The sequence below is a fragment of the Bubalus kerabau genome, chromosome 3 (genome assembly GCF_029407905.1).
Source record: "Bubalus kerabau isolate K-KA32 ecotype Philippines breed swamp buffalo chromosome 3, PCC_UOA_SB_1v2, whole genome shotgun sequence".
In the NCBI taxonomy this organism is placed as follows: domain Eukaryota; kingdom Metazoa; phylum Chordata; class Mammalia; order Artiodactyla; family Bovidae; genus Bubalus; species Bubalus kerabau.
Genome location: NC_073626.1, coordinates 150,591,354 through 150,604,743, shown reverse-complemented (window position 1 = coordinate 150,604,743; position 13,390 = coordinate 150,591,354). Strand labels below are relative to the sequence as shown.

Here is a 13,390-nt window from a genome sequence, read left to right as displayed (position 1 = left end):
TACGGAAACTGTGTCATCAGTAACCCTACCACCACCATCAATATGCTAGTATGTTTGCTTTCTTTCCAGACATGAAAGCATATATCCTTAGCCAGGATGTTTATAAATAAAAACTCTTTCTTATAGCTTCATAACCTTGATTATTAGTAATATATCATATTTTCCCACATTGAATATTCTTATGCAGCTTGATTTTTAACAGCTGCAGAATATCCTATTATACGGACATGTTTGCTGCTGCTGCTGCTAAGTCGCTTCAGTCATGTCCGACTCTGTGCGACCCCATAGACGGAAGCCCACCAGGCTCCCCCGTCCCTGGGATTCTCCAGGCAAGAACACTGGAGTGGGTTGCCATTTCCTTCTCCAATGCATGAAAGTGAAAAGTGAAAGTGAAGTCGCTCAGTCGTGTCCAACTCTTCGCGACCCCATGGACTGCAGCCTACCAGGCTTCTCCGTCCATGGGATTTTCCAGGCAAAAGTACTGGAGTGGGGTGCCATTGCCTTCTCCGACGGACATGTTTAACCAATCCCTATTGGTGGGCATTTAAAACATTTCAAGCTTTTCATTATTTTGATGAACTTTTCAATGTGGGTATATAAAACACACTTTTAAGTATCCATAACGATTTCCTTGCAATAAATTAATAAAAGTGGAAATTGGTAGGTCAAAGAAGGGCATGAACATTTATCTGGTCTTTGATACTTTCTGCTATACTGTATAAACCAGTACACCTATTTGGAGACACAACTGCCACCAGTATCTGAGAGTATCCATTTCCCTACTTTCTTACTGATCTCAGGAATTATATATCTTGGAAATGTGACTTATTTAAAAAATAAATAAAAACATACTTCACTTATTTATTCATCTTTTATTATTACTAATGAGTAACATGTATTTGCACATGTCTACTGGCCATTTGTATTAAATTGCTTTCTCATGCCCTTTGCCTATTATTTCTATTACGGCTTACAGAAGTTTAATAGTAAGTATATTAATATTGGGTCTTATATGTTGTAACTTTTTTTTGACACATAAAATTTTTCACTTCTGTGCAACAAAAACTGTTTACCTTTTCCTTTCTAGCATAACCCCAAAGGCTGAAGTTTTGTTTTGCAATCATACGTATATACCAAGCATACAAGATATAAAGATCAAATTTAAGTTACTTATTTCACTAGACAATCTACAAAAGTTCACACATTCTACAACAAAATATTTCCAGCTGACTAACAATGACTAAAGGCCTAGAAGAACAAGCATATAAAGACCAATTATTGCAAGACATGATTTCACAGATGTATGTTTCTACTGAAGACTAACTATCTTTGACTTTGCCCTCCTCAACCACTAATACTGAAATAGGCTGCACTATTATTTTGTCTGTAATTCCTGTATGTGATTCCAAACACACTCCAAAATAAGCCAATTAATATAACAATGAAGTTAAATTCGGCACATACACATTACAAACAATTTGAATAAAAAGTGTGTATTAAAAACAAAATACTAGCACCAAGTATTTCCTCCAGAGATAGAAAAGCACAGAGAGGAAATAAAATATATAGTTTTGTCCCCAAGAATAAATATGAGAAACAGCAGAGATCAATTAAACATGGCCTCATCTGCATCTCTTAAGACAGAAATGTTGACCTAGACTAACTTACACAAGCATTCTAGCATACTATAATTATTGTGTTATAAGACTGTTTCCTCCCTGAGATGACAGGAGCCAACAACTTGTTCTTTCTTCATTCCTAAGGCCTAGCACAGTACCTGGTACCTACGCGGAGCTAAATAAGTGTTTACTGATGAATAAACAAACATCATCAAGAACGGTCAAGATAAAGTCTCCATATATTTTACTGGACATGGTACCTATATTTTATATAATAACTGATAAATCCTAAAATGGAACCTTCAGGAAATAAACATTAAAGGGAACATACAGCAGGTAAAATAAATAAGAGCCCAAAGACAAATATCAAATCCAAAATAACAGAGGCCACCCTCCCCAACAAAGAAAGAACTACAGAAAGAAATGATACTACACAAAATAGTACAGCAACAGGGTACACTTACCTGTTTGCAGATTCTGCACCAGGAGTAGGTGAGAATTGTATGCTGATATCCAGGTACTGGAGAATCCAGCTCCTTCAGGATTATCTGCACACAGCCTTGGCCATGGACAAAGCGTCGAATGTGGTGCACCATGGGGGTATCACAGAACATGCTAGGGCACTGATAGGAAGGCCTTTGACAAAAATAAAGTCCTCACATTAACCATGAAACCGAGGAGCCACGTATAGTGAATGCTGGCTAATCAGGACTGCATACGATAAAGTGCAGCATCCTCTCCAGCGTAAGGATGATGGTGGATGATCTGATCAGGGTACCACTTGTCCTGCTACGAGCCTGCAGAGCTGAACACCCTGCTTTCAACCACATCACAGTGATACATTCCACTTGTTAAGCACCTTCCATTTGCCAAGCATTTCTAAAACATCATCTCATTTTACTTATTAAAACTCTTGATGTTTGTGGAGTTTGTTAAAAACTATAAAGGGGGCTGGTAAAGATTAACCCAGGTGATGCTAGTGCTAAAGAACCTGCCTACCAATGCAGGAGACGCAAGAGATGCGGATTAGACCCCTCGGTTGGGAAGATCCCCTAGAGAAGGAAACAGCAACCCCCTCCAGGATTCTTGCCTGAAAAATTCCATGGACAGAGGAGTCTGGGAGGCTACAGTTCATGGAGTCGCAAGGAGTTGGACACGACTGAGCATGCACACACAAAGATTAAGTCACTTGCTCTTTGTCATGTAAGTGGCAAGCGAAGGCACTAAGATTTAAACTGAGGCCCTTAGTTTCTCTTGTCTTTCATTTGAATCACTGTAAAAACAGACATCCTAAAAAAAAATCTGCAGGACTGCAAGGCAATTAGATGGGCATAGATCTGAAAAATGAACTGGAGAAGACTTCCTGGGTTGAATATAAAACAGATTACTTCTCTGTACAGTAAGCCCTGATATAAGGCAGGAACAGGAAGGTCAAACAATAGTGCTCCAACTTAGGTTGAAATTCTGTGCATCAAAAAAAGCATAAATAGAACATAAGGAGAAAACTGGTTCTTACCGGAAACAGTATCTCTCTAAAAATATTCCTAATGTAAGATCATTTTTTCCATAAAATTCCATTGTTACAATCCTAAAAGAAAAGATCATTTCTTAGAAACATATCATGAGAATTAAAACCCAGCAAAGACATTTTCATCAGACCCCAAATTGATATCTGTTAGATGTACTTATAATACAGTATTATTACCAACAAAACAGGTAATATTCTTTTGTTGTTACAGAACAGGTTTTACTTTATCTGATATAATAGGTTTGGACTACCATATTACAGCATCATATCCATTCCCAGTCCATTAGTATCTTATGAAACTATTTAATCAAGATACATAAACAATAACATTAAATGGGTAAGTCTGATTTGCATTGGGAAGAAGTACAAGTTTCCTTTACAAAGCTTTAAACTCCATCAATATAAAATGGGACTCCTGTCTCTGCTCTCCAGTCTACACCATTACTAAGCACAAAGAGCAGCAGCTCATATTCTTCCAGGAGATCCAGTTCCTAAATTTATATCCAACTTTATACCTAAATAAGAGAGTTCAGCTACACATACCCTTTTGAAACTGACATCTTATTCAAACCTAGACCTAAATTCCCAGAGAAAATTCCCATGGGCTCAACCAAACCCAAGTCAGCCTGTCGAGCAATGTAGAAGACTCCCTGATCTCATTGGTAGAAATGAGTGTTTCTGGTGTCCAAAATTAAAATATGGAAGACATTTTTTTTGTGGCAAGTACTCCAAAAACAAGCAGTTATGTTCTATAGTACTTAAGACCAGAGGTAAACTGTATAACTAGACTTTGTGACTATCATTGGAAATAAATTATAACATTATAAAAATTGTTTATATCAATCTACTTGGAATTAAGTTTTAGAATAAAACTTAAGGCAAAAAACTGACTTTTATGAAAACAATGCCCAAAGAAAACCTGCCTGATTTGTGCATGTTATCAAAGTGCTTAAAACTAGCTTTTATGTAACAACTTTAACTTTTTTATAATTACAAACTGTTCTTGCATCCCTCTTCACTCTTAACATACTTTTATTTACTTCTACCCATGAACAAATCCAAATTTCTTAATTTAATTTACAAGTTAAAAGTTCCATCAATTTACATATGACCAGCAGCTTGCCGTGTACCTACACAGCCTAATGGCTGAATTTTTTTCACAGTTGCTGGAATTCTGTTCTTAAGTGCAACATGCAAGGGAGGGAAGGAGTCCTACCAAGGACTGACACAGGCACTGGGAGCATTGCTGGACTGGGCAGAAGAGCTGCTGAAGAGCACACACAGCCTCTGGTGGTTGACAGGGTTCAGACAGTCCACCTGGAAGGGAAGGAACATCCGGGTGAGCACTCCAACTCCAACGCCTGCCTCCAACATCCAACACACTCCACTAGGTTTGTAAAGCCTCTATCAGCACTACAGGGGTTCCAGTGAAGACTGAAAACTACAGGGAATTAAATATAAGGAAGAAGAGCAGTTAATTTTTAAGTTAAAACAATCCAAAAGGTTTAAAAATGCAAGCATGTCTAAACTTGTTTTCTTACTCTTTATTTTTACAAAACTACATTAAATTATTTTGGGAGTAGTTATTTAAATATGAAACAGTCTGAATTGATAGCTGGATATAATCTCAACCTGAGATACCCAGAAATCTAAATTCTAAATTTGTATTTTATACCTGCTTTTGATCATTACAAAGGTAACATCTGTCTCTGTAAAAATTTAAAGAGCTCAGAGGAAGATGCAAAAGTCCCCAAAGTACATAAAGCCTCTCCTCCTCTGAAGCTGCCCCACCTCCTAAACTGATAAATTTGACTGTGTGGTTAAAAATCATGTATTTGCGCTAGCTCATACATATATAAACATGAAAACACCCACAGAAGTATACATAGGTGATTCTGTTTTTTTATAAAAATGGGATGATGCTACATATATTAAAACACAATCTGCTTTTTAACACAAGAAAATATGTCATGGGCTCTCTCTGGGTCATTCAATGAGATCCAACTCATCCTTTTAACAGCAAACAGTTAGAAATAACCGCTTCAGTAAATATCCTTGTACGTACATTACAATAAAATGTAAGCATCCTTACACAAAATGCTTACTTATCTGTGTTTTGTAGATAATGTACAAGGAATGAGTTATAAAAGATAGAAATCATGAATCAAAAATATGTATGTGCTCATGTAAATTTAAAAGACCCCCAAATCACTTTTAATAAGTTTACATAAATGTATAAAACATATATTTATATTAAGTTTATTGTAAGCATTTTTCCATACTTCATTAACCATGGCTCTTATCACATTCCTTTTTTCCAGTTTTATGTATTAAAAACAATATACTATCATTATTTAATCCTTTCTAGACTCGTCTATGGGGTCGCACAGAGTCAGACACGACTGAAGCGACTTAGCAGCAGCAGCAGCAGACTTGTGAAAGTGAACATCTATTTGTTTTATTAAACAACTATATTTTCTCCTCAAAAGATGATCTGTTCATGAGTTTTATCACCTATAATTTCCTATACTAAGGAAAAAAAACACATCCATTTCCTATAATAAGCTTCCAACTCTACTCTCCCGCTGGCTACCATTAAAAGGATCAAAGACACATCACATTACACCCAAGTCATCATGTCAGAAATTTTAAGCAGCTCCACACTGCCCCCTACCTCACAGTTCTTCAGAGTTTGCTATGAGCTTAGCCTGAAACCTTCAAATCTAGTTTCATCACATTACACTCCTATTTCTTACATTTTAAAGCAACATGTAAGACAAAAGAGACCAAAAAAAAAAAAAAAGCACAGATGAAATATTTAATAAATCTGCATGCAAGCTGTCACATTTGACTTTTTTACCTTGCCATAGCAGAGATTTTCCACCCATCTTAAATGTACACAAACACAACAGTGGTCTTGCTCACCTTTGTTGACCACACTGCATCACTTGTAATCAACCCTTTTTCTTCATCACCTTCAGTTCTGCTTCCTGATTTGCCACTTGAGGTACTTGATGCCTCCTTTGAGTAAGCAAAAGGGTCTGAGTTTTTTTGCTGGATTCTTCCTCCTCTGGCCCGATAATCGGCTAGCATTCTCCCCAAGCTCTGGCTGTCCCCCAGGTGCTCAGCAATTCTGGTGCTCACGAGCTCATGTGAGGGCAGGACTTGAATGGACTTGGCCTGAACACTTCCATTCATGCCCTGAAGGCCAGAGAGATCCCTAAGCATCTGTTTCTTCCGCCTGCTCTCCATTTCCTTGAACTCCTTATTGAGGAGAGGAGACCAGTAAACCTGCTCTGCAAAATAATCTCGGGTAGAGCATCTCATGCCCTTGTCAGTTAAAAGGAAGGGCTCCCGGAATGTGATGACTGGTGAGATACAGAGGATCACATCTTTCAACTCTTGCTTAAAGGTCAAAGAATCAGTCTTCCGTTTATCTTCAGAAGAGGTAACTTCCTCGGTAACATACAGGCCGGTGTCATCCTGCAGAGGGTCTCTAAAGGCTCTCATCTGGCTTGCGGGATCCGGAAGCTCCTCTTTTTGCTGCAAAGCCTCTGGCTGCTCACTGCCTATGGCATCCTGTTGGTCATCCACATGGAGCGGAAGCAATGACTCTGGTACTGATGGAAAGAGAGCGCAGGGGGCACCCACCGGGCAAGCTGCTGGGGCATGCTCTTGAGGCTTCAAAGAGGCAACATCCTGTGGCACACTCTTATTTTCCTGGTCACCCTTCTCAAACAGAATCCTTGATTCTAGCAAACTGCCATCATCAGAAGGCAGAAAGTCTGGGGGGAAGTCAGGCTCCCGGGGGAGGGGACTTCCGCTGAATGGCTCCTGTGAAGCCCCTTCATCCTCCTGTCCCTCAATCAGAGAATGGAAGGAAGGGTTTTGCGTTAATGTAGGAGGCATAGCAAATTCATCCATAAGAAAGGAGATTTCTAGTTGAGAATGATAAGCTACACAGATCATAAATATTAAGATCTCCTTAACTCGAGCCAGCTCATAATCAGAGCCTCCTCTAAGCTTGATTGTACAGCCCAGGTGCTGTGGACAGCCTTCAAAAAACATCAGTGTCTTGGTTTGTTCTACAAATAAACAAACACAAGGTTAAAAAGGTTTAGGTGGCAATCCAGAAGTCCAGACAGAATTAGTTCATTATCTTAACGTCTACCAGACAAAAACTCTTAAGTAGGACTATTTGTATGCTAATAGCCATTTCCTACTATTAATATATCAACATCGTCGTTCTGATGATTTCTTCATTTCCTCAGGTCCCCCCTTTCAGGTAAATCTACACTAAAGGTCACTCACCATTAGGCAACTGAAACATCTGCATGTAAAATTTGTGACAGGTGCCCAGGTGGGGTTTGGTAAGCAGCTGGTCCATTGACATCACCAAATCACCTTGGGTCATGCGGCTAACTCGTTCTAAAACTTGCTAGAACACAGAACAACATCATATTACAAAATTAAAGAAGAATAAAATTTTAGTACATTTTATATGGAAAAATAATAGAAACATTTGAAAATGCCCTCACCAAAAAAAATAGAAAATGCCCTATTTTCTTTCAAGATGAATTTCCTTGATTTTAGTAATTATATGACTTTTACTGATTCTAGATAAGTCTACACTTAGCAATCAATATGTGCTTACTAAAATAAACCATACTCACATTAATAACATCAAGACATTTAAGCATTATTCACTGGCACAAGACACTGATTCAGGGGTGGTGGGTGGGGAATTTCCACAACTGACCTCTATACTAAAGGAGGTAATTTTTCAAGAGAGAGAAAATTTTCTGCTTTGTATGATTTCCCAAACAAAATGACGCCTCCACAAAGACTACTTAATAACTAATGTCAACTACACCTATGGTTTGGTAGACACTTATAATGAGTGTTACATAACTCATTATGTATGAGTGCTACATTAATTATACTTTCTTCGAGCCTGAGATCCTCCAGTGTTAAATAAGGAAAGCGCTGCCGTGCCTGTGCTTTCAATATATATAGTACAGCTAAGAAATAAACAATCAAAGAACACTGTATATCTACCACACATGCATATAAACTTACAAGCTGTCATTTTTATAAATAATAGAAAAATAAGAACACTCACTGATTTTACATTAATGACCAAAGTAATGCCGTGTTCCAGCAACATATCCTGTGCAATTCGAGATACCGTTTTCTCAACCAGAACCAGTGTGGGTCGAACATCAACTATTCGCTGAACATAATTCTTTAGGAATTCCCTTTCCTAAGTAAGATAAATAAAAAACATTGTATGTGGTACAAATCAAGATCTAGATATGTAAAAATACTAGGGCAGTGTGACTAGTAACATCAAAGTAAGTTTTCTTCATCCACAAACCACTACTAATAAAAGTTTCCTACTAAGTAAACATTGTACTGACGTGTTAACTCATTTTTCAGGTCCTCAATCTCAGGTAAAAATTGGCTAAATATCACTTACCACTGTGTAAGCAAATTAATTCAAACACAACCAAGAATACTGTTTATCATTCTAAACTGCTGACTATGCTAGAAAGTTTCAGGAGAAACTTTATTCTCCAACTCACTAATTTTTCTTTGAAGGACTTTGAGTTCTTAATAACTTGTAATAAAAGCCAAGAATCCAATTAGCTAGCTCTTGAAGCTTAAAAAATCAAAAAATTCTCACAGCTTCCCAAATGAAAGCAACTAAGTATTTTTAATATAATTATGGATTTCCCCTTTTACATTCTGAAACTAACCAGAATATCTCTTCTTTCAAGGTATTTGAATAAATAACTAACAGACACTATTTCAACTACTTCCTAATTTCTATCTCCCAACAGATAATATTCTACTTAGAACAGTGGTAGTTACAAATTAAAACGATGTTTAATACAATTTCATGACAAAGGCTTACTCTCAAAGCAAATGAATGTTGTAAATAACAACTAAGAGTTTAAAAAATATAATTAGTTAATTGCTTTATAAAATCTCTGGACTCAGGAGACAATGGAAGGTGGGGACACAACTGTCACTTCTGCTCCAAATGCCCAGTGTTTTCTGAGTCAATTCTGTATTCATGGTCAGAGCCGCCAGCAATGGATGAGCCTATTCCCTGCAATGAACTTGCCCTGTTGTATTTCTTTTCACCTTTCTCTGTCTTACTGATAGAAACTGGACATTCTCAAATTCTCCATTAACAAAAAGAATTTTTTTTTTCCCATTTTAAAATTTTCTTAATTTTTATTTACTTATTTTTGGTTGCTGCACAAGGGCTTTCTGTAGTTGCGGGTGCTACTCTAGTTGCAGTCCATGGGGCTTCTCATTGCAGTGGTTTGTCTTGTTGCACAGCAAAAGGCTCTAGGGCGCGCGGGCTTCGGCAGTTGTGTTACATGGGCTCTAGAGTGCAGGCTCAGTAGCTGTGGCCAACGAGCTGAGCTGCTCTGCAGCATGTGTAATCTTCCAGACCCGCATTGGCAGGCGGATTCTCAACAGTGCACTGGACCACCAGGAAAGTCCCAACAAAATGAAATTTTTTTCCCTGAAATGTGTTAATTTCCTACTCTGCTTATTAAATTGCAATTTAATGACATCTTAGATTATTTTATTTGTGCAGCTTCAATAAAGAAGAACTAAAATTAATTTTAAGTTTCTGGCCTCCAATATAGGGATAGCAAACACATTTCCTCACAGTTACAGCTCCAGTCAACTATTATGATTGTACATGAAACATCTTGCTAAAATTGGAGCTTGGACCAGGCTCAGCAAGGAACGAGTATCAGGAGGCAGGCCAGGAAGACAGAATGGAGCAGGGGTAGAACAACAGACCTCTGGGGCAGACCCTGTAAAGACAGTATGATGCCCAGCCTAATTTTATCCTTGCCCTTTTTTTCTCATTCTCCTTTTGTACTAGCTACCTTTCAGCTTCCTCTTTGACTGGTCATGCCACGATGAGTTCCCCCACTCCAAGCAAAGGGCGGGGGGAGGTGTTAAATCAACTGACATTTTCTGTCAATTCAAACTAAAAACCTGAATAGGTCAGGACTTAAAGATATAACAAACTATGCTCTGAAGCACTGATGACCAAGATGCTTTGTTGCTGTTATTCAGTTGCTCAATCGACTTTTTGAGACCCCGTGAACTGCAACACGCCAGGCTTCCCTATCCTTCACTATCTCCCAAAGTTTTCTCAAACTCACATCCACTGAGTCAGTGATGCCATCCAACCATCTCATCCTCTGACGTCCCCTTCTCCTCCCGCCTTCAATCTTTCCCAGCATCAGGGTATTTTCAAATGAGTCAATTCTTCGCATGAGGTGGCCAAAGTATTGGAGTTTCAGCTTCAGCATCAGTCTTTCCAATGAATATTCAGGACTGATTTCCTTGAGGATTGACCGGTTTGATTTCCTTGCTGTCCAAGGGACTCTCAAGAGTCTTCTCCAACACCACAGTTGAAAAGCATCAGTTCTTCAGTGCTCAGCCTTCTTTATGGTCCAACTTTCACATCAGTACATGACTACTGGAAAAACCACAGCTTCGAGTATATGGACCTTTGTCGGCATAGTGAGGTCTCTGCTTTTTAATATGCTGTCTAGGTCTGGAGCAAGCATCTTAATTTCATGGCTGTAGTCACTGTCTGCAGTAATCCTGGAGCAAAAATAAAGTCACTGTTTGTCACTGTTCCACTGTTTCCCCATCTATTTGTCATAAACTGACAGGACTGGATGCCATGATCTTAGCTCTTTGAATGTTGAGTTTTAAGCCAGCTTTTTCACTCTCCTGTTTCACTTTCATCAAAAGGCTCTTTAGTTCCTCTTTGCTTTCTATCCTAAGAGTGGTGCCATCTGCATATCTGAAGTTATTGATATTTCTCCCTGCAATCTTGATTCCAGCTTGTGCTTCATCCAGCCTGGCATTAAACATCTTCTTCTATCTTAAAGCTTCTTTTCAGATTATGGATTTACTCAGACATCCAATTGTGCGGTAGTTTGAATGTTCTTTGGCATTGCCCTTCTTTGGGATTAGAATGAAACTGACCTTCTCTAGTCCTGTGGCCACTGCTGAGTTATCCAAATTTATCAGCATATTGAGTGAAGCACTTTAACAGCATCATCTTAATATAATTATACAAGTTACAATTAACAAGTTATATTAATTAAATCATGTTTATTAATATACATTTGCCCAGAGCATATGTGTCCAACATGAAGACTTCAGTCTATTAACCTGGTCATAAAAGGGGTGTTACAGTGGATAAATATAAGGACAACTTTTTGGTAACTAAATACAATTTTACACATTTTAACATCTCTGCAATCAGGATGCATCTTGCAAACCATGTGGTTATGATCTAAGTCTGTAAGTCTTCCACTGACACCGGTGAGATCACGAAAATTCCCAGCATCAAAGTAACTCTGTTTTCCACAAACCATAACTGTGTTTCTTCTGATTCCTCATTTCAGTTCTCACTGAAAAGTCATAGTAAATCAGAGCTAGAAGGAATGGCATAAATCTGGTTGAAACCCCTCATTTTTACTGATACCTAGCTGAATTCTGAACAGGAAACAGTCCCAGTTAACAGAGTTCATTAAGCAACAGAGCATGGTGCCTTTCACCACAGTTAAGTTTTTTCTGTGTCTATGAATTGAGAACAAAAGTTTCCCTGGTGGCTCAGTGGACCACAGTTAAGTTTTTTCTGTGTCTATGCATTGAGAACAAAAGTTTCCCTGGTGGCTCAGTGGTATAGAATCCGCCTACCAATGCAAGAGACATGAGTTCGATCCCGGATCCGGGAAGATCCCACATGCCTTGAAGCAACTAAGCCTGTACGCCACAACTACTGAGGCTGTGCTACAGAGCCCAAGAGCTGCAATTACTAAAGCTACGCAACCTAGAGTCCGTGCTCCATGACAAGAGAAGCTGCCACAATGAGAAGCCTGTGCACCATACCTAGAGAGTCACCCCCACTCACCACAACTACAGAAAAGTCCATGCAGCAAGCAAGACCCAGCACAGCCAGATAAATTAATTTTTTTCTAAAAAGTGACTACTCCTATCACTTGCAAAAATGTGCTCATGAATTTCCAAGTAATGCTTTTCCTAAATGTTTCTGGAACCGAATATTAAGTGTTTCTGCTATAATAGGAAAAACACATTTCTGAAAACCTCCCATTCTGAACAACTGCAAATTAATTAATAGCATTTATGGGAGAAAAGAAGTTGGGGCAGACAACCTATGCAACTTCATATCAAGAGCACTAATAAAAATAATAAGTGGTACTTTGACAGAGAACTTGGACAGCCCAGCCAAGCAGCTCAGCCTAGCTGGAGGTGGCCTCAAGGGAAATTTTAAATGTACAAAATCACCTGCGACAGTACAACTGGAAATGGAGCTCCAAGCAATGAGTGCCCAAAAGCCATCCAGGACCAGGGGCTGGGTCTCCCTGGGTAGAGGGCTCTTTCAGCAGGAGCTCATTTCTAATCTCTTAAAATGGAGCTAAAGGGCTGTATAGGAACTGAGCCGAGGCTGTTCTTCCTTCCAGCTGAGGGCTATAATCCTACTAAAGCTATTCTGGGTCCTCACTTAAGAAAAACCACACAGAAATGGACACAACTTCCATCTGACATCACTCCCTTTTACTAACTGTATGTAAGACACTTGGTGTTCTAGAAACATGCAGTAGAACGGTCTGTACTAAAAAACAGGTGTTACCGCTGGGAACCTGATTAAGTTAGACAAATCCTTAAAGTAAGTTCATGACCCCAGTGGGAAGAAAAAACAGGATTTGGATTTTCACCTTTTTTTCAACTATTCCCCAAAAGTCACATGTTGCCATTAACACTTTGCAACTAAAAACAGTGACAAAGGCTTTGGTAAGCTTCTAAAGTATGATACAGAAGAATGTCTTCTATAATACATTTTTTAATGAAACAAGAGCAATGAAGTTTGCCTATCAAATTTAACCAGCTGCAAGAAAGTATAAGAGATGGCAAGTATCTCAGTATACAAACATTCCTCCAGATTATGGTTTCAGTAAGGAGTTCTTACCTGAAGCACAATAGGATCAATGCAAGTAAATTTGGTTTCTTCTCTGTAGAGATATTCAATGGAACACTTCAGCAGAAGAATTTTGGGGTTTTTAATAGAAGAATTCATCTAAAATATAAATGAACAGTTTGCTAAAACTTTGAAAGTTTGCAATTTATAGACCTCCTTTAATCACAACTCTAAGTTCATACTGGT

At 38.5% G+C, this 13,390-nt stretch overlaps 1 protein-coding gene across 14 annotated transcripts in view; it reads right to left on the bottom strand.

Moving 5' to 3' along the window:
- Window positions 1–13,390, bottom strand: part of PIKFYVE (phosphoinositide kinase, FYVE-type zinc finger containing) — an 82,197-nt gene that overhangs the window by 26,537 nt on the left and 42,270 nt on the right. For 11 of the 14 annotated variants that reach the window (XM_055573305.1, XM_055573303.1, XM_055573302.1 and 8 more), the window contains 7 exons: window positions 13,196–13,303; window positions 8,270–8,410; window positions 7,459–7,585; window positions 6,073–7,232; window positions 4,364–4,464; window positions 3,136–3,207; window positions 2,084–2,255 (listed from right to left, as the gene is read on the bottom strand). In XM_055573305.1, coding sequence (XP_055429280.1) covers window positions 2,084–2,255; window positions 3,136–3,207; window positions 4,364–4,464; window positions 6,073–7,232; window positions 7,459–7,585; window positions 8,270–8,410; window positions 13,196–13,303 — 1,881 coding nt within the window. Of the gene's footprint in view, window positions 1–2,083; window positions 2,256–3,135; window positions 3,208–4,363; window positions 4,465–6,072; window positions 7,233–7,455; window positions 7,586–8,269; window positions 8,411–8,457; window positions 10,795–10,840; window positions 11,616–13,195; window positions 13,304–13,390 lie in introns of those variants that run through there. The other 3 variants (XM_055573313.1, XM_055573314.1, XM_055573315.1) reach the window with 3 other exon arrangements.